Source organism: Sorex araneus, chromosome 3, assembly GCF_027595985.1.
Source record: "Sorex araneus isolate mSorAra2 chromosome 3, mSorAra2.pri, whole genome shotgun sequence".
NCBI lineage: Eukaryota > Metazoa > Chordata > Mammalia > Eulipotyphla > Soricidae > Sorex > Sorex araneus.
In genome coordinates this window covers 150,651,805-150,673,617 of record NC_073304.1, presented here as the reverse complement: position 1 = coordinate 150,673,617, position 21,813 = coordinate 150,651,805, and the positions used below count along the sequence as shown (strand labels likewise).

At 43.1% G+C, this 21,813-nt stretch overlaps 1 protein-coding gene across 1 annotated transcript; it reads right to left on the bottom strand.

Annotated features, from left to right (window-relative positions):
- Positions 1 to 3,633: 3,633 nt before the first annotated feature.
- On the bottom strand, positions 3,634 to 16,381 carry LOC101551250 (filaggrin-2). Its single transcript, XM_055132154.1, has 3 exons — positions 16,244 to 16,381; positions 11,945 to 15,149; positions 3,634 to 8,752 (listed from the first exon to the last, which is right to left on the bottom strand). The coding sequence occupies exons 1-3, from the start codon at positions 16,379 to 16,381 to the stop codon at positions 4,215 to 4,217; spliced, it is 7,881 nt and encodes a 2,626-aa protein (XP_054988129.1). The 3' UTR covers positions 3,634 to 4,214.
- Positions 16,382 to 21,813: the final 5,432 nt, after the last annotated feature.

Below are 21,813 nucleotides of genomic sequence, written 5' to 3'. Positions count from 1 at the left end.
CCCCCTCCTTCTCCTTCTTCTCCTCCTCCTCCTCTTCCTCTTTCTCCTTCTTCTCCTTCTCCTTCCTCCTCCTCCTCCTCCTCTTCCTCCTTCACCTCCTCCTCCTTCTCTCTCTTTCTCTCCCCACACCCCTTTTCTTGGGCATTATGGTTTACAATACATGTGCTGACAGGTTATCATGTATATCCCTTGATCTACTTTCAGCACTCAGTTCTTGTTCAGAGTGATAATTTCCAACTATCATTGTTGTAGTGGTCTATCCTAACTGCTCCTCCACCTGCTCCCACTTGTGGCAAGTTTCCAACCATGGACTAGTCCTCCTGGCACTTGTTTCTACTGTCCATGGGTATTAGTCTCATATTACTCTTTTTCATTTTCTACAGATGAGTGAAATCATTCTATGTCTGTCTCTTCTTTTGACCCATTTCACTCAGCATGCTACTCTTCCTGTCCATCCATTTATATGCAAATTTAATGACTTTGTTTTTCCTGGTGGCATAGTATTCCATCGTGTAGATGTAAGGTGTCTCCTTTTTCTTTACTTTTTTTTTTAATCAGTGAAACTCTTCTTTTGCTGCAAGCAGTTTCTAAGATATCTTTAGCAATAACAGTTGAAGATTTTTAGTTTAAAAACACTTAAAACCTCCCACACTAGCATAACTTTTAGTGATTCCTTTGTTGAATTTCTTTTCCTTCCTTCCTTCCTTCCTTCCTTCCTTCCTTCCTTCCTTCCTTCCTTCCTTCCTTCCTTCCTTCCTTCCTTCCTTCTTTCTTTCTTTCTTTCTTTCTTTCTTTCTTTCTTTCTTTCTTTCTTTCTTTCTCTCTTTCATTCATTCTTTTTTCTCTTTTCCTAAAAGTCACTCACAATAATTTGTTACATTCATATTTCAACACTAATCCCATCACCATTACATCTTCCCACCAAAATTATTTTGAATTTTTCTGCCACTACTCAAGTCTGCCCCAAAGGCAGATGCTAAGTAATTTATATTGTATTGCTTGTTATAAATAACCCACTTAAAAGGTCCAAAAAGTTTTCCTTAGAGAAAAGTGTGTGAAAATTGTTGTATCTCACCTTGGAGTCATTAAGTCCCTGTATAACAGATCACTAACCACTAACATGTTGTTACAGCTTGAGACTTGTGTGTTTATATATATGTGTGTGTATATATATGTATATATAATTTTTTTATCAAGATCAGTAGCCTTCTACTTTACACCCCATCAGATGTTGTGTGCCCTTCTTGATATATCAGTGCCATAAAGTATGAGATATCACACAGCTGCGAAAGTGGCCACATGCTCCAGGATTTCTGAAATTTTAAATAGGATGCTAGAGCTGGAGTTAAATTTTTAATTGGATGGTGATTTGGGGTCTGGAGGCATCTCTGCAGCATGCTGCTCTCTTCCAAGATTTATTTGTGAGTCTCAGGACCATGGCCCTTAATGAGCTTATACTGCACCCAGAGGCAGTATGTCTTTGTGACTGCCAGGCACCTGGAAGCACAGGGGGACGGAGGGAGGGAGCTCATTACCAACTCCATGTGAGCCTGGAGGTTTCAGTCACAAAACCTGCACTCCTGGGGTTTTCAGCAGATTCGTTCTCATACGTAAGGGGTTTGTCCTGAGTCTCTAAAGATCGGTTCTGAGCATGGGGGCGATTGGGTTCTGGAGTTTGTAACTGCCTGCGTTCTCTTGGGGAAGGCAGAGGGATTCACCCAAGGTACCCTGCTGATGAAGTCAGCCTGGAGTGAGATGAGGAAACATCTCTGCAGCATGTAGCTCTCTTCTGAGATTTTTTGTTTTGCTTTTTGGATCACACCTGGCAAGCATAGGGGTCACTCCTGGCTTTGCCCTCAGGAATTACTCCTGGTGGTGCTCAGGGGACCATATGGGATGCTGGGAATCGAACCCGGGTCAGCCATGTACAAGGCAAACACCCTCCCCAATGTACTATCGCTCCAGCCCCACTCTCTTCTGAGATTTATTTGTGAATCTTTCATTTTTTGGAAACTTGCTACAAATGTGTGGGTGTGTGTGAGTGGGAAGAGTAGTTAGGATAGAGAGGGGACCACTATGACAATAATAGTTGGAAATGATTACTCTGGACAGGAGCTGAGTTGAAAGTAGGTAAAATTAGATAGACATGGTAACTTTTTATATCTTTATTGCAAACCATAATGCCCGAAAGGAAAGAGAGAGAGAGAAGTACCTGCCATAGAGATGGGGAGGGGGTGTGGGAGGGAAACTGGGGACATTGGTGGTAGGAAATGTGCACTGGTGAAGAGATGGGTATTGGAACATTATATAACTGAAACCCAATCATGAACAACTTTGTAACTGTGTATCTCACTGTGATTCAATTAAAAAAATAAAAAATAGGTATCTCCCTCTGAATGCCTTGCATTTCCTTGTCTTTATATTCTATATACCATAGATAAATCAAATCATGCAGTACTTATATTTCTACTTATGATTTTGCTTACCATGGTGTCTCCCATCCAGTTGCAGTGAACTGCATTATTTCAAAGGATATGATCTTTAAAGTCCTTAGTTGCTCTTACATTCTGGACAGTTTCATTGCATACAATGTAACTAAACTTTTGTTGTTTTGTAAGAGGGGTTAACCTGACTGTGCTTGGTTATTTAGCTCTGTGCTTGGGAGTTATTCCACTGGTACTCAGGGAGCCACGTGGTGCTTTTTTTTCCTTTAGGGTCACACCCAGCGATGAACAGGGGTTACTCCTGGCTCTGCACTCAGGAATTACTCCTGGTGGTGCTCAGGGGACCATATGGGATGCTGGGGATCAAACCTGGGTCGGCTGCGTGAAAGGCAAATGCCTTACCCGCTGTGCTATCGCTCCAGCCCTGTGGTGCTGAGTTTTGACCAAAATCTCCCACATATGGAGCGTTCATCAGTCCATTGAACTATCTCTCTGAGCCTAGAAGAAAGCTTTCTTTTTATTAACATCTTCATGTCTTTTGTACATACTTTCTTATATCTTCATATACCTTTCCTCAATCAAAGTAACTCATATTTTTTCCCTCTAGGCAGGGATATGGGCTGGAACGCCCACATGGCAGAGCCTGGCAAGCTACCCATGGTGTATTGGATATGCCAAGTAACAACAAGTCTCACAATGGAGGTTACTGGTGCCTGCTCAAGCAAATCAATGAGCAGCAGGACAACAGTGCTACAGGCAGGGATATATATCTTTTCTCTTTGATTGGAAACTTCAGGACTAACTATTATATTCCACTCCCATTAGCCTGCGTTGGTAAGAGTATTTTGATTACTATAGTTGAGAGAGAAAATCCATGGCACATAAGTCTTATTTCCAGAGTTTGAATGATCTCAGTCAATAACCATTTGACTATGTTTTCTATAATAATCTTGAGTTGATCTTGATATCAAATCTTTCACATAAAGCAATTTTTCCTATAAAGGCTTTGGACAGTGACTCCATTGAGGACATAAGATGTGGTTGAATTTTGCCTTATTTGGGCGCCTTTTATTGGCATCTAAATGTTTCAGTGTCATATAAATAAATGTCTAGAGGTACAATAAAAAGATGTGCATATGACACTCTTGCAGGGACATGTGTTTGTGAAAATGAAAGAAAAGAAGCTACATACATTGATGAACATTTTATTATCAATTTGTATGCAATACAATTTTCTGGATTTATAATTAGCATGTTTTATGAAAAATAAAAGTAACGGTACAACATTACAAAGGTGCTACAAAAATGCAATTATTATGAAACTTTAGTATGATAATATCCTTTGCTCAGAATATGGAATTTATTACATTGTTATTAGAGAAATTTTGGCTCTTAAATCATGTGTCAGCTCCATGGATAGCCTGGTTAATAATCACTTTAAAATATCTGGAAAAATCAACCTGATTCCCAGAAAATATTTTAAGTGTTCATTTCATTCCAAAGCACCAAATCACTTTGTTGTACAGTTACAAATATAAATCAAATATAAATCGATTATTATTCATTTCATTAATTCAACATTTTCTAATCAAAGAGTGATTATGAGTTTTATGAAAACCTTGCACCAAACAAAAGCTTTAAAGTTAAAAGAATAGAGATATACCTCCACTCCCAAAAGAAAGGAATTGCATTGTCTAGTTTTATTCCCATGTTAGATATTTCATTTTGTCTTAGTGAGCTAGTTTGTTGTCTATTGGTTTCAAATTGTTGTTATTCAAAGTAATAGTACTTCTGTTCTTGGACATATTCATAGAGTGGAGTGTTACTATCCAAATGAACAGAATCCCATTCTTTTCTCTGCTTTTCATGACAATGTATGCCTTTATGCTTATCACCAATATCCTGACTATACTTTCCAATGCTCTCTGAAAGATTTGATGCTATTTCTTGCTTTTGCTTTCCACCACTCCACACTGTTGTACTTACTGATGAATACCTATGCTTATGATCTTCTATTCCTGTGGGGTCTAGGCTCTGAGTAGTTTGACTAGATATGGAGTCTTGATTTCTATGTCTGTTGTCACTTGCCTGTGCAGAACTTTTTCTTGATTCATCACAGAAAAATGCTTGTCTTCCATCTGACTTAAATACAGATTGACCCTTGTCCTCAGATTGGCCAATACTTGATCCTTCTCTTGCTAAATTTGTGCTGTATCTTAACTGTTCATGGGAAGATACAAACCCCAAATACTGTTGGATGGCTCCATAACTAGAATTGGGTCTTCCTTTTGTCTCAGTTGCTTCTGATCCAGTTAGGTAAAAACTTGGAACGGACTGTTTCTGACCTGAAACACGCTGACTTGTGACTCTATCTGATGACCTCAATGGACTAGGATTGCGACTGTTGGCTCTGCTGCCAGATGAAGGTATATAACCATGTTGTCCATAGTCATACTCGGCTCTTCCATAGCTACCATGTCTCCAGCTTTGACCCGATCCTTGTGTATGTCCTCCACTAGACTCGCTGTGATTAGTCCCCTTACCGACACCTGTGCCCGAGCTGGAATTTGTGGACTGCCCATAACCAGAAGTAGAATGTCTGGAGGAATCCGGAGAATATTCATGAGTATTTCTCTGATTACCTTTTACAGAAGAACTGGATTCTCCATGTTCAAATTGTGTTTCTTTCTGAGGGGATCGAGAGTGTCCATGAGGACTACCAGAATGCTGGCTACTGTACTGGGAGTCATTGTGTGTAGATACATTTCTATCAATACTACTGGAACTGGAATGAGTGTACTGCCGACGACCAGACTGGAAATTTCTAGAGGAGTCTCCATACTGTCCATGAATAGATCCCTGTCTATCTTCCACCAAAGATCCTGACTCTCCATGTTGAGATGCTGTCTGTCTGTGAGTTGATTCTGAGTGTCCTTTAGAAACCCTGGAATGTCCCTCAGTCTCACTAGAGTCACTCTGAGTAGAGCCTCTCCGAACTACTGGGCTCGAGCTAGAATGGGACGGTTGGCCATGACCAGTCTGGGCATGTCTGGAAGTGTCTCCAGACTGTCTCTGACTAGTTCCCTGTCTCCCTTTCACTGAGGAACCTGACTCGCTGTGTTGAGATCCTTTTTGTCTGTGAGTTGATCCTGAATTACTGGGAGAAACCCCTGAATGTCCCTCCGTGTCACTAGACTCACTCTGAGTAGAACCTCTCCGACCTCCTGTGTTAGAGCTAGAATGGGACGATTGACCATGACCTGCATGGGCATGTGTGGAAGTGTCTCCAGCCTGTCCATGACTTGATCCCTGTCTCCCTTTCACTGAAGATCCTGACTCTCCATGTTGAGATCCTGTCTGTCTGTGAGTTGATCCTGTTTGTCCCTTAGAATTCCCAGCATATCTCTCACTGTCACTGGACTCACTCCTTGTAGATCCTTTTCGGCCACTAGTACTAGAGCTTGAATGGGAAGATTCGCTATGACCAGTCTGGATATGTCTGGAAGTGTCTCCGGACTGTCCATGACTAGATCCCTGTCTTCCTTTCACTGAAGAGCCTGACTCGCTGTGTTGAGATCCTGTCTGTCTGTGAGTTGATCCTGAGTGTCTGTGAGAAACCCCGGAATGTCCCTCCGTGTCACTAGACTCACTCTGAGTAGAACCTCTCCGACCTCCTGTGCTCGAGCTGGAATGAGAAGTTTGGCTATGACCAGTCTGGGTATGTCTGGAAGTGTCTCCAGACTGTCCATGACTAGTTCCCTGTCTCCCTTTCACTGAAGAGCCTGACTCGCTGTGTTGAGATCCTGTCTGTCTGTGAGTTGATCCTGAATGTCCTTTAGAAAACCCGGAATGACCCTCAGCGTCACTAGACTCACTCTGTGTAGAACCTCTCCGACTTCCTGTGCTCGAGCTAGAATGAGAAGTTTGGCTATGACCAGTCTGGGTATGTCTGGAAGTGTCTCCAGACTGTCCATGACTAGTTCCCTGTCTCCCTTTCACTGAAGAGCCTGACTCGCTGTGTTGAGATCCTGTCTGTCTGTGAGTTGATCCTGAATGTCCTTTAGAAAACCCGGAATGACCCTCAGTGTCACTAGACTCACTCTGAGTAGAACCTCTCCGACCTCCTGTGCTCGAGCTGGAATGAGAAGTTTGGCTATGACCAGTCTGGGTATGTCTGGAAGTGTCTCCAGACTGTCCATGACTACTTCCCTGTCTCCCTTTCACTGAAGAGCCTGACTCGCTGTGTTGAGATCCTGTCTGTCTGTGAGTTGATCCTGAATGTCCTTTAGAAAACCCGGAATGACCCTCAGTGTCACTAGACTCACTCTGAGTAGAACCTCTCCGACCTCCTGTGCTCGAACTGGAATGAGAAGTTTGGCTATGACCAGTCTGTGTATGTCTGGAAGTGTCTCCAGCCTGTCCATGACTTGATCCCTGTCTCCCTTTCACTGAAGAGCCTGACTCGCTGTGTTGAGATCCTGTCTGTCTGTGAGTTGATCCAGTTTGTCCCTTAGAATTCCCAGCATATCTCTCACTGTCACTGGACTCACTTCTTGTAGATCCTTTTCGGCCACTAGTACTAGAGCTTGAATGGGAAGATTGGCCATGACCAGTCTGGATATGTCTGGAAGTGTCTCCAGACTGTCCATGACTAGATCCCTGTCTTCCTTTCACTGAAGAGCCTGACTCGCTGTGTTGAGATCCTGTCTGTCTGTGAGTTGATCCTGAATGTCCTTTAGAAAACCCGGAATGACCCTCAGTGTCACTAGACTCACTCTGTGTAGAACCTCTCCGACTTCCTGTGCTCGAGCTGGAATGAGAAGTTTGGCTATGACCAGTTTGAGCATGTCTGGAAGTGTCTCCAGACTGTCCATGACCAGATCCCTGTCTCCCTTTCACTGAAGAGCCTGACTCGCTGTGTTGAGATCCTGTCTGTCTGTGAGTTGATCCTGAGTGTCTGTGAGAAACCCCGGAATGTCCCTCCGTGTCACTAGACTCACTCTGAGTAGAACCTCTCCGACCTCCTGTGCTCGAGCTGGAATGAGAAGTTTGGCTATGACCAGTCTGGGTATGTCTGGAAGTGTCTCCAGACTGTCCATGACTAGTTCCCTGTCTCCCTTTCACTGAAGAGCCTGACTCGCTGTGTTGAGATCCTGTCTGTCTGTGAGTTGATCCTGAATGTCCTTTAGAAAACCCGGAATGACCCTCAGTGTCACTAGACTCACTCTGAGTAGAACCTCTCCTACCTCCTGTGCTCGAGCTGGAATGAGAAGTTTGGCTATGACCAGTCTGGGTATGTCTGGAAGTGTCTCCAGACTGTCCATGACTAGTTCCCTGTCTCCCTTTCACTGAAGAGCCTGACTCGCTGTGTTGAGATCCTGTCTGTCTGTGAGTTGATCCTGAATGTCCTTTAGAAAACCCGGAATGACCCTCAGTGTCACTAGACTCACTCTGACTAGAACCTCTCCGACTTCCTGTGCTCGAGCTAGAATGAGAAGTTTGGCTATGACCAGTTTGAGCATGTCTGGAAGTGTCTCCAGACTGTCCATGACCAGATCCCTGTCTCCCTTTCACTGAAGAGCCTGACTCTCTATGTTGAGATCCTGTCTGTCTGTGAGTCGATCCTGATTGTCCCTTAGAATTCCCAGTATGTCTCTCACTGTCACTGGACTCACTCCTTGTAGAACCTTTTCGGCCAGTAGTACTAGAGCTTGAATGGGAAGATTGGCCATGACCAGTCTGGATATGTCTGGAAGTGTCTCCAGACTGTCCATGACTAGTTCCCTGTCTCCCTTTCACTGAAGAGCCTGACTCGCTGTGTTGAGATCCTGTCTGTCTGTGAGTTGATCCTGAATGTCCTTTAGAAAACCCGGAATGACCCTCAGTGTCACTAGACTCACTCTGACTAGAACCTCTCCGACCTCCTGTGCTCGAGCTGGAATGAGAGGTTTGGCTATGACCAGTCTGGGTATGTCTGGAAGTGTCTCCAGACTGTCCATGACCAGATCCCTGTCTCCCTTTCACTGAAGAGCCTGACTCGCTGTGTTGAGATCCTGTCTGTCTGTGAGTTGATCCAGTTTGTCCCTTAGAATTCCCAGCATATCTCTCACTGTCACTGGACTCACTTCTTGTAGATCCTTTTCGGCCACTAGTACTAGAGCTTGAATGGGAAGATTCGCTATGACCAGTCTGGATATGTCTGGAAGTGTCTCCAGACTGTCCATGACTAGATCCCTGTCTTCCTTTCACTGAAGAGCCTGACTCGCTGTGTTGAGATCCTGTCTGTCTGTGAGTTGATCCTGATTGTCCTTTAGAAAACCCGGAATGACCCTCAGTGTCACTAGACTCACTCTGTGTAGAACCTCTCCGACTTCCTGTGCTCGAGCTGGAATGAGAAGTTTGGCTATGACCAGTTTGAGCATGTCTGGAAGTGTCTCCAGACTGTCCATGACCAGATCCCTGTCTCCCTTTCACTGAAGAGCCTGACTCGCTGTGTTGAGATCCTGTCTGTCTGTGAGTTGATCCTGAGTGTCTGTGAGAAACCCCGGAATGTCCCTCCGTGTCACTAGACTCACTCTGAGTAGAACCTCTCCGACCTCCTGTGCTCGAGCTGGAATGAGAAGTTTGGCTATGACCAGTCTGGGTATGTCTGGAAGTGTCTCCAGACTGTCCATGACTAGTTCCCTGTCTCCCTTTCACTGAAGAGCCTGACTCTCTATGTTGAGATCCTGTCTGTCTGTGAGTTGATCCTGAGTGTCCTTTAGAAAACCCGGAATGACCCTCAGTGTCACTAGACTCACTCTGTGTAGAACCTCTCCGACCTCCTGTGCTCGAGCTGGAATGAGAGGTTTGGCTATGACCAGTTTGAGCATGTCTTGAACTGTCTCCAGACTGTCCATGACTTGATCCCTGTCTCCCTTTCACTGAAGATCCAGACTCTCTATGTTGAGATACTGTCTGTCTGTGAGTCGATCCTGTTTGTCCCTTAGAATTCCCAGTATATCTCTCACTGTCACTGGACTCGCTCCTTGTAGAACCTTTTTGGCCAGTAGTACTAGAGCTTGAATGAGAGGATTGGCCATGACCAGTCTGGATATGTCTGGAAGTGTCTCCAGACTGTCCATGACTAGATCCCTGTCTCCCTCTCACTGAAGAGCCTGACTCACTGTGTTGAGATCCTGTCTGTCTGTCAGTTGATCCTGAGTGTCTGTGAGAAACCCCGGAATGTCCCTCCGTGTCACTAGACTCACTCTGAGTAGAACCTCTCCTACCTCCTGTGCTCGAGCTGGAATGGGACGATTGGCCATGACCTGCCTGGGCATGTGTGGAAGTGTCTCCAGCCTGTCCATGACTTGATCCCTGTCTCCCTTTCACTGAAGACCCTGACTCTCCATGTTGAGATCCTGTCTGTCTGTGAGTCGATCCTGATTGTCCCTTAGAATTCCCAGTATATCTTTCACTGTCACGGGACTCACTCCTTGTAGATCCTTTTCGGCCACTAGTACTAGAGCTTGAATGGGAAGATTGGCCATGACCAGTCTGGATATGTCTGGAAGTGTCTCCAGACTGTCCATGACTAGATCCCTGTCTTCCTTTCACTGAAGAGCCTGACTCGCTGTGTTGAGATCCTGTCTGTCTGTGAGTTGATCCTGAATGTCCTTTAGAAAACCCGGAATGACCCTCAGTGTCACTAGACTCACTCTGTGTAGAACCTCTCCGACTTCCTGTGCTCGAGCTGGAATGAGAAGTTTGGCTATGACCAGTTTGAGCATGTCTGGAAGTGTCTCCAGACTGTCCATGACCAGATCCCTGTCTCCCTTTCACTGAAGAGCCTGACTCGCTGTGTTGAGATCCTGTCTGTCTGTGAGTTGATCCTGAGTGTCTGTGAGAAACCCCGGAATGTCCCTCCGTGTCACTAGACTCACTCTGAGTAGAACCTCTCCAACCTCCTGTGCTCGAGCTAGAATGAGAAGTTTGGCTATGACCAGTCTGGGTATGTCTGGAAGTGTCTCCAGACTGTCCATGACTAGTTCCCTGTCTCCCTTTCACTGAAGAGCCTGACTCGCTGTGTTGAGATCCTGTCTGTCTGTGAGTTGATCCTGAATGTCCTTTAGAAAACCCGGAATGACCCTCAGTGTCACTAGACTCACTCTGTGTAGAACCTCTCCGACCTCCTGTGCTTGAGCTGGAATGAGAAGTTTGGCTATGACCAGTCTGGGTATGTCTGGAAGTGTCTCCAGACTGTCCTTGATTAGTTCCCTGTCTCCCTTTCACTGAAGAGCCTGACTCGCTGTGTTGAGGTCCTGTCTGTCTGTGAGTTGATCCTGAATGTCCTTTAGAAAACCCGGAATGACCCTCAGTGTCACTAGACTCACTCTGTGTAGAACCTCTCCGACTTCCTGTGCTCGAGCTGGAATGAGAAGTTTGGCTATGACCAGTTTGAGCATGTCTTGAACTGTCTCCAGCCTGTCCATGACTTGATCCCTGTCTCCCTTTCACTGAAGATCCTGACTCTCCATGTTGAGATCCTGTCTGTCTGTGAGTCGATCCTGTTTGTCCCTTAGAATTCCCAGTATATCTCTCACTGTCACTGGACTCACTCCTTGTAGAACCTTTTCGGCCACTAGTACTAGAACTTGAATGGGAAGATTGGCCATGACCAGTCTGGATATGTCTGGAAGTGTCTCCAGACTGTCCATGACTAGATCCCTGTCTTCCTTTCACTGAAGAGCCTGACTCACTGTGTTGAGATCCTGTCTGCCTGTGAGTTGATCCTGAGTGTCCCTTAGAAAACCCAGAATGTCCCTCTGTGTCACTAGACTCACTCTGAGTAGAACCTCTCTGACCTCCTGTGCTCGAGCTGGAATGGGAAGAATGGCTATGACCTGCCTGGACATGTCTGGAAGTGTCTCCAACCTGTCCATGACTTGATCCCTGTCTCCCTTTCACTGAAGATCCTGACTCTCCATGTTGAGATCCTGTCTGTCTGTGAGTCGATCCTGTTTGTCCCTTAGAATTCCCAGTATATCTCTCACTGTCACTGGACTCACTCCTTGTAGATCCTTTTCGGCCACTAGTACTAGAGCTTGAATGGGAAGATTGGCCATGACCAGTCTGGATATGTCTGGAAGTGTCTCCAGACTGTCCATGACTAGATCCCTGTCTCCCTCTCACTGAAGAGCCTGACTCACTGTGTTGAGATCCTGTCTGTCTGTGAGTTGATCCTGAGTGTCCCTTAGAAAACCCAGAATGTCCCTCCGTGTCACTAGACTCACTCTGAGTAGAAAATCTCCGACCTCCTGTGCTCGAGCTGGAATGGGAAGAATGGCTATGACCTGCCTGGACATGTCTGGAAGTGTCTCCAGCCTGTCCCTGACTAGATCCCTGTCTCCCTTTCACTTGAGATCCTAACTCTCCATGTTGAGATCCCGTCTGTTTGTACGTCGATCCTGAGTGTCCTTGAGAAATCCCAGAATGTCCCTCACTGTTACTTGACTCACTCTGCGTAGATCCTCTTGAGCCGGTAGTACTAGAACTTGAATATTTAGATTGTCTGCTACTGGTCTGGGAATATTCATCAGTGTCTCCCAATTGACCATTTGTACATTCTTTTCTATCTTTAACTGTTGATTCACTCTTTCCATTTTCAGATTTATTCTGTCTTTTAGGGGATCTAGAGCCTGAGGATTGACCCAAACTTGATTCCTTTTGGCCAAGTCCAGAAGACTGGCCTAAGCCTGATCCTGACTGCCTAGAGCCAGATAACTGTTTTGAACTTGATTCATGTTGACTAGTGCCAGAAGAGTGACCTGATCCAGACCCATTATTTCTAGAACTGGAAGATTGACTTGAGCCAGACCCATGTCCAGAACGAGAAGATTCACCTGAGCTTGACTCATGTTGGCCACTTCCCGAAGTCTGACCTGAGCTAGACATATGTTTACCAGAGCCAGAGGACTGACCTGATCCAGACCTATGTTTAGAGCCAGAGGACTGACCTGAGCTGGACCCATGTTGTCCAGAACCAAAGGACTGACCTGAACTGGACCCATGTTGTCCAGAGCCAGAAGACTGACCTGAGCTAGACCCATGTTGTCCAGAGCCAGAAGACTGACCTGAGCTAGACCCATGTTGTCCAGAGCCAGAGGACTGACCTGAGCTAGACCCATGTTGTCCAGAGCCAGAAGACTGACCTGAGCTAGACCCATGTTGTCCAGAGCCAGAGGACTGACCTGAGCTAGACCCATGTTTTCCAGAGCCAGAGAACTGACCTGAGCTAGACCCATGTTGTCCAGAGCCGGAAGACTGACCTGAGCTAGACCCATGTTGTCCAGAGCCAGAGGACTGACCTGAGCTAGACCCATGTTTTCCAGAGCCAGAGGACTGACCTGAGCTAGACCCATGTTTTCCAGGGCCAGAGGACTGACCTGAGCTAGACCCATGTTGTCCAGAGCCAGAGGACTGACCTGAGCTAGACCCATGTTGTCCAGAGCCAGAGGACTGACCTGAGCTAGACCTATGTTGTCCAGAACCGGAGGACTGACTTGAGCTAGACCCATGTTGTCCAGAGCCAGAAGACTGACCTGAGCTAGACCCATGTTGTCCAGAGCCAGAGGACTGACCTGAGCTAGACCTATGTTGTCCAGAACCGGAGGACTGACTTGAGCTAGACCCATGTTGTCCAGAGCCAGAAGACTGACCTGAGCTAGACCCATGTTGTCCAGAGCCAGAGGACTGACCTGAGCTAGACCTATGTTGTCCAGAACCGGAGGACTGACTTGAGCTAGACCCATGTTTTCCAGAGCCAGAGGACTGACCTGAGCTAGACCCATGTTGTCCAGAGCCAGAAGACTGACCTGAGCTAGACCCATGTTGTCCAGAACCAGAGGACTGACCTGAGCTAGACCCATGTTGTCCAGAGCCAGAGGACTGGCCTGAGCTAGACCCATGTTGTCCAGAGCCGGAGGACTGACCTGAACCAGACCCATGTTGTCCAGAACCGGAGGACTGACCTGAGCTAGACCCATGTTTTCCAGAGCCGGAGGACTGACCTGAGCTAGACCCATGTTTTCCAGAGCCGGAGGACTGACCTGAGCTAGACCCGTGTTGTCCAGAGCTAGAGGACTGCTCTGATCCAGAACCATGTTGTCCAGAACCAGAGGACTGTCCTGACCTGGATCCATGTTGTCCAGAGCCAGAGGACTGACCTGAACTGGACCCATGTTGTCCAGAGCCAGAGGACTTCCCTGATTCAGACCCATGTTTTCCAGAACCAGAGGACTGCCCTGAGCTAGACCCGTGTTGTCCAGAGCTAGAGGACTGCTCTGATCCAGAACCATGTTGTCCAGAACCAGAGGACTGCCCTGATCCAGACCCATGTTGTCCAGAACCAGAGGACTGACCTGAGCTAGACCCATGTTGTCCAGAGCCAGAGGACTGCCCTGAACTTGACCCATGTTGTCCAGAGCCAGAAGACTGGCCTGATCCTGACTCATGTTGTCCAGAACAAGAGGACTGACCTGAGCCAGACCTATGTTGTCCTGAGCCAGAGGACTGACCTGAGCCAGACCCTTGTTGGCAACATTTTGAAAATTCATTTGAACAAGACTGTTTTTGATGAGAATTTGTAGAGTGTCCACAGGAACCAGATCCAAATTGACCAGAACTGGAAGATTGTCTTGTTCCAGAACCATATTGTCCACAGCAAGATGACTGAGTTGAACCTGACCCCTGTTGTCCTCCACAGTTCTGTGGTTGACCACACATTCTAGACCCATTTCCTCTTTGACTAGAAGACTGACTACAGGAACTAGACTCATATTGACCATGTCCACAGCATTGACTTCTTGAGTTACATCCATGACTTTGTCCTCCACTACTTCCTGATTGACAACTTGACTGAATACCGCTTGATTGTTTTCCTTGCCCTCCAAACGTACCTGCCTGATAAGAACTAGAAGCATTTTGTGGCCTCCCACATCCACACGAATTGCCAGAACCACCGGCAGAGCTTTGCTTTCCATTATCTGCTGAATCTTTAGAGCTGGAGCCAGGCTTTTTTCCTCCACTCTTTCTTGACTCAGTAGAATTTGATTCCTGATTGTTATTCTCCAATTCCCGTGACAATCCATCATTACCTTTCCTTCCCTCACTCTTAGATTCTGATCCAGATTCATATTCCTCTCCAGATTTCCTAGAGGGTCTAACATAGGACTTGTTACTTCTTTCCTCCAGATCTCTGGAGTTGGAACCATGATTTTCTTTTCTACTATTCCATGAGTGACCAGAGCTAGACACATGGTGTCTTTTCTCAAAACCCTCTTGGCTCTCTGAGCTAGATGAATCACCTTGCCTTCCCCGTCTCTTGGAGACAGACCCATGTTTCTGTTTCACACTTCCCCTTAAGCCCTCAGAATTGTGACCATGCTCCTCTCCTTCACTCCAACTTGAATATCTGTAACCTGAGTTTTGTCCTGCTGTATCCTCTTCTTCCTCTTCTGTTTCACTTTCTTGCTCTTGATGCCGGCGACCATGCTTACGCTTCTTTGACCCTGAAGCTTTGCAGTATTCTTTGCCAAGAACTTTGTTGCAGGCCATTGCCAACTTGAATACCATGAGAAGAAATTCGGTAAAGTCCAATCGCCGATCATGATCTCGATCCAACATATGCATGATGATATCCACTGTGTCTGGATCATCTGGGTTCTACATACAAGCAATATATCAAAAGAAACCTAGTTATCCTAATCCACATACTCAGCTAAAATATTCAGGGCTGCATCATTATAGATCTTTGACATTAGGTGTTTTTAATCCAATTAAAAAATTGTTTAGGGGCTGGAGAGACAGTATAGCAGATAGGGATCTTTCCTGCACGTGATTGACTCAGGTTCAATCCCTGGCACTACATATGGTCCCCACTCACACCAAGCCCTACCAATAGTGATCTCTAAGTTCAGAGCCAGGAAGAAGCCTGAGTAGGCCTCTGTGTATGGCCTCTCTCAAAAAAGAAAATCAGTCTAGGCTAAGTGTAAAGAGCTAAAGGAAACAGACTATTGGGATTCCTGGAAAAATCAATTCAAGAATCTACCTAATCTAGAATGCTAGGTACTCATATAGCATACAAGTTTGGTAATTTCTATATTTTACTGTTACACAAATTAAGAACATACAAGCTAGTATGCTATGAACTATAATCTTTAATTTGAGTTCTATATAGATGGAAAAAGTGCTTGTATTTTGTTTTCAATTTTGGTCATCTTGGTTTTGTCTATACTCTTGTAGATTATTTCAATGCCTACTTTCACCACCTTTTTAATAGAGTAATATATTTATTCATATCCTGGCACAAATTTGTTTTCTGCTATTTTTTTAGCAGGGAAAACCTGGGGGCATGGAGTCTATGTAGTGGGAATACACAAAAAGCAAGGGAAAATAATCAGTTTTTAAAAAATAGATATTTCCTCCACAGATATTCTTTGCAATGTTTCCACAAGCTCTGCTCATGGATTTTTCTCAAAGGCCAGTGAGACTGCACTTTTGGGGTGGTGTGTGTGGCGGGGAGAGGGTTTTGGAAGTTTGGGCCACGCTATGCTCAGGGTCTACTTCTGGCTCTGTGCTCAGAGATCACTCCTGGAGTGTGGTGCCAGGGATTGAACACCTGTAGCCTGCATGCAAGGCAAATGTCTCATCTGCTTTACTTTCTTTCTGGGACTATGTTATTTTCACTTAATATTTGTTCAAATAACAGAGAATTTACTGAGCACTAGTGGTTTCTCATCCTGGAGCATGGTACTTACCTTCAAAATTGGACGAAACTCTTTCTCAAGTAGTTCCTTTAACTCATCCTTGCTTAAAGTGCCACACTCTCCATCTTGCCTGGTGTATTTGTAGAAGACATCGATGACAGTGACAACACTTCTCAAGAGATCTGTCATCTTCTTGCAAGTTTAAAGTGAACCTGAAGAGAAAATTAAAATGGCCTTATTATTCATTTTCTTTACTTTATAAGCAGCTCTGATTTTAGTAGTTACTGTTTCCCAAATATCTTGTCCTTTTTATGTTTTTTTTCTTTCTTTTCCTTTTTAAATATAAAATACTTTGACAACTAAGCAGGGATAATGAGATGAGATGCACCTTTTATGTAGTGTGAGCTAACTTTATTATTTTCTTAAATTTACTTAGTCAAAATCATCTTGTTATACTGTTGGCTGGGATAGATCTTAGATCTTCATATACTGGATAAATAATTTTTTCACGTGATAGCTTATTATACTTTGTGTACTGTGGTGTTTGTGTGTTGTTCAGGAACATCCAAAATTTCCAGTCTCTATTGCTAGTTTCACTGTTTTGTGTCAAAAACAGCAGTTTCTCTCATGCTTACCTACAGCCATTCTGGACAACATAAGTTAAAGTTAACATTATTAAAAACTCCATAGAATTAGAAATGGACCTAGTCAACCAACATTATCTTTTCAGAGTAAGAGATTGTCCTATCTTAATCTCAACATTAACCAAACTCTGTTTATTTTCATTTATGTTATAAAAAATAATAAGGTTAGCTTGCATTACATAAAGGTGTATCTCATCCCATATCCCTGCTTATTTGTCAAAATTTTTTAATGTTTAAAAAGGAAAAGATATTTGGGAAACAGTAATTACTAAAATCAGGGAATCAGAAATGCAAGCAGTGATTTGACTAGTGGACAGTTTGAGTTTTAGAAACTGACATGGAACAAGAAAAGGGCTTTGTAACAGTGCTGGCAGATAAGCCAGAATAGATAGCACAGAAAAGATTAAGGAAAGAGTCTGGAATGGCCAGTAGAAGGCAAATTTCTATTTTCAGTATTCTCCACAATAATAGTTTTACTTTCAAAAGGTCAGAGAGTAAAAAAAAAAGAAAAAATGAAAAGAAAGACCAAATACCAAGTAACTTTGCCTTAGTTCATACTCATGTATTTCTGCTATGATAGAAATAGCCATTAATACAGCTGGATAAATTGTCTCTCACCTGGTTCACCAAAGGAACAAGTAGGATAAAGCCTTATGAAGCTTGCAGGGTGAGAATGGATTGAGAGAGTGGCCCTTATATAGGTTATGGATGCTGCCCTCTGTGGGATGGACTGACTCACTTCCTCATATTTACCTTCTTACTTCTTCACATTCTATCTGAGATGATTGCCGAATGGCTGGTACCTACCCACCTTCCCTATATTACAGGAGACTTTGTCAGGGTCATATGCTTGTGTAAAGCAGAGACTGTGTCAGAAGGCCTTTTGTTGTACATCCTCTTTATCTAGAGCTCACAAAAACTGAACAATACTTGGTTCATGTGGAATAATTACTTACTTAATTAAAAATTAGGCTTATCTATTAATTTTTTTCAATAATAACAACTACCATGTATTTGGAACTTATAATGTGCTAGAAACTGTGCTGAGTAATTTTTATGTATCATCTCAATAAGCTTTCGCCAAAAAATCTCTAGGACATTTTTATAATTTATCTAATTTTCAGATGAAGAATCAGGGTCTGAGAGCATAAGAATTCTCTTTAAGGTCACACAGTTCTTAGATGGAGAAATTAAAATTCCAACCTGTCTCTCTATCATAATTTCCTTTTTCTAAGACATTACCTCCTTGCATTAACTGGATGTGCCTAGTAACTAAAGATTTTTGCACTGTTTGAGTTTTACTAGGTTCACCAAAACACACAAAAATATGAAAGAAGAATATAAAGGATTCTCTTGGCCAGGAAAAGAGAAATATATATTCACTGATAGGAAGGCTTGTTTCTAGGCTAGAAAAGTATGCTAAAAATAGAAAATTCATGTTTTCAGAAAAATTCATGTTGAATTTAGAGAAAACTTTATTTTAGCATCCTGTCATTACAGTGAACCTAGTCATACTCCTGGTAAAAAGCCATTTCTATACATGAAATATGCCAGATATCACACATGAAGAAAGCAATGGTAATTAGAAAACTCTGTGGGCTCAAAGAGTCAACTTTTCTATACTTTGCAGTCAGAGGGTGCTGCTGAGGTTGCTGAAGATAACAACTCTCATTGATTAAGTGCTTACTGTTTTTTAGACATGAAAGTATTACAAGCTTATCTACTTATTCTTCACAAAAAATCCTGTAAGGTGTGTATTGTTGTCATTCTTATTTTATAACTAATCAAATAAAATATAGAAATGCCACAATTTATCCAAAATAATAACTCCAAAGTTACAGCACTAACAACTTCTCCCTCTCTAGTGCTAACATCTAGCTCTTGTTCTCACATGTATCGCATACATATACTTGATAATATTTGGGTGCTGTGGATTTACTTATGCATTCTTGAGATGACTACTGTGTTTGGAGGAATTTCAAGCTGATAGATTTTTTTTTCTTTTTGGGTCATATTCAGCAATGCACAGGAATTGTACAGGAATTACTCCTGGTGTTGCTCAGGGGACCATATGGGATGCTGGGAATTGAACTCGGGTTGGCTGCATGCAAGGCAAATGCCCTACCCGCTGTGCTATCACCCCAGCCTCTGAGATACATTTTTTTTTTGCTTTTCAGGTCACACCCAGCGATGCACAGGGCTTACTCCTGGCTCTACACTCAGGAATTACTCCTGGCGGTGCTGGGGGACCATATGGGATGCTGGGAATCAAACCTGGGTCAGCCGCATGCAAGGCAAACGCCCTACCCACTGTGCTATCACTCCAGCCCCCTGAGATACATTTTTAAGGTCATCTTTGCATAGCACCTCCAGGATTCTAAAAGAACTTGAAACTAGGTCCATAATATATCTCTCAGAACTACTCCACTGTATGTATTCATTGTATTCATTCAAAAAGATATGTTCAGATCTTTTTTCTTTTTTTTAACTTTCTAATAGATTAAAAGTATGTACTCAAAAAAGTACATACTTTTATAATGGATAAAATGGATATTATATTTTATAATGGATAAAAGTACGGAAATTAGGAATTGAAATATTTGAGTTCAGATCTCAGCTGTATCTTCCTTGTTGTGTTCCTTGGGTCTCAATTTTCCTATTTTTATGATGCTAATAATAGCACCTACCTCATGGTGGATATTATTTAAGATAAAGGTGAAATTAGTACCTGCTGGGTATATAATAGATGTTTAGTAGAATATATATCATTGTCATATCTTTAAAAATATTTCATAGCATTTAGTAGACTTTTATACATATAATACACCCATTCATGTTTGGAAAAAAACAATTAGGGATCTTTAATAATCCTAGATATTATTTCTACATCAAAAGCATTGCCTCAAAAAATAAGACCTGCTTCTTTAAAAAATAGTTTTATTGATAGGTAACTCACATACCCTAAAATCTAATCTTTCAAAGTGTACAGTTCAGTGGTTTTAGTATAGTCACAGTTGTACAATTAAGTCATAATTATAGGGTGTGTATCCTTATGTTTCCTCACTTCTAAAAGCCTCAATTTTCCCTTGTAATAACTACAGGTATTATTAGTGTAAGGATACAAGTGGAAATATAATTCAGCTTCTATTATGGAAAATAGTTGTGGTTCTAGTAGGGACCAAATCAATATTTGGGAAGGCATCAAAATGATGGTTTCTCAGAATGGATTTGATGACATGTGCAGAGACTTTGCCTACCTAAGTTCTGTGATACTGTTTAATTTAATGAGATCGAAACCTATAGTTGAGAGTAAAGGCACTTTTAACCATATTTTTAACCATCTCTGGGCTGGGCCTACTTCTACCTCATTTAACTCATTTCATCAACTTCTGCTCACAGACTCATCTTGCTTTCTCAGGACTACCAAACTCTTTTATTTTAGCCCATTTGGTGAAGCTTGTGCACCATTGGACACGGGATGGTCTAGAGGAGAGAGCTGTATTTTCTAAAGATTTTTAAAAAAAAAAACTCTAATTGTATTCACAAATGTTCCTGCTTTTGATCTTTTCACTAAGTTTCAGCTGAACTTTGATTCCGCATCTCATCCTATTCAAACAGGTATTTTTTTCAAGTTAGTTTGCTTTAGTTTATTGTTATGTTCAAAGGAAAGTATCTTTGGGTCAAAGTCAGTCTGTCCCCGGGGGCTGGAGCGATAGCACAGCGGGTAGGGCGTTTGCCTTGCACGCGGCCGACCCGGGTTCGAATCCCAGCATCCCATATGGTCCCCTGAGCACCGCCAGGAGTAATTCCTGAGTGTAGAACCAGGAGTAACCCCTGTGCATCGCCGGGTGTGACCCAAAAAGCAAAAAAAAAAAAAAAAAAAAAAAAAAAGTCAGTCTGTCCCCAGCATAAGGACTAAACAGGGCTGAAGCTATCGTCTCGGGAGCAAGGCACTTGTCTTATATACCATTTGCCCTGGCTTGATCTCTGACACTGTGGGGTTGTGGTTCCTTGAGCATGGTCAAGCGTCACCTCACCTCTCTAATTTCTCACCACTGACACATAAACAACAATGAGAACATTAAACATTTTCTCTGTGCTGGAATTTTAGGTCTTTAATTTAGGATTTCTCAATGAACCCAACATCAAACTTGTATCTGAGAATTTATCAAGAAACTCTGATACATAGTAAATGTCTCTTTTAATTAAAAGGTCACCTAAAGAGATGTTTTTGGCTCACATTTTGTTTTAGTAGAAGGAATGTTGACTTGTAGTAAAGATTATTTTTAATTCTAGTTTCCCATTAATCATACTTATAATAACCCTGGGCAAGTTTCTAAGTCTGAATCTCTATTTCCACTTCTGTGAAATGAAGGCAGTGTCAGGCAGGTAATATTAGATGAGATAATCCTGATATAATGTTGAGCACATGGGAAGAATTTAGTGTATTTTCTTTACTTTCTCTCATATCCTCAAGATTGATTTAATTGTAGAAGGTTATCACTATGATTTGGGTGTGCTGGTTCCTGGAGAGATGATTTTTAACTCACTTCTTTCCTGGCAGTCTGTATAATCACAGTATCTCCTGGCAATCAGACACCACCTGTGTTGAATTCTTACCATACAGCCTCCAAAAGGAACTTACAAGTTCTTTTATGAAAAGGCTGTGCAAACTATGGAAACTAGCTCCACCATCTGAATACATTATCCCCACCTCTAGATCCCATATACATACGTATCTCAAGCTCTATGTACTGAAGAATCTCACCTATTGATCCACCATGCTTTCAGAATGTAATGTGAAGCTTAAGTACCACTTTTCTTCAGATCAGAAATATGCCATCTGAGACTTCCAGATGCTTGTTGAAGTCTACTTGAGCTCATTTTTTAAAGGTTGATGGTCTTTGCAGTCTCACTACCAGTAACCTGGGATGATAATGTGGACAAGAAATTGCTCCTGGAAAGATTTGCACATGT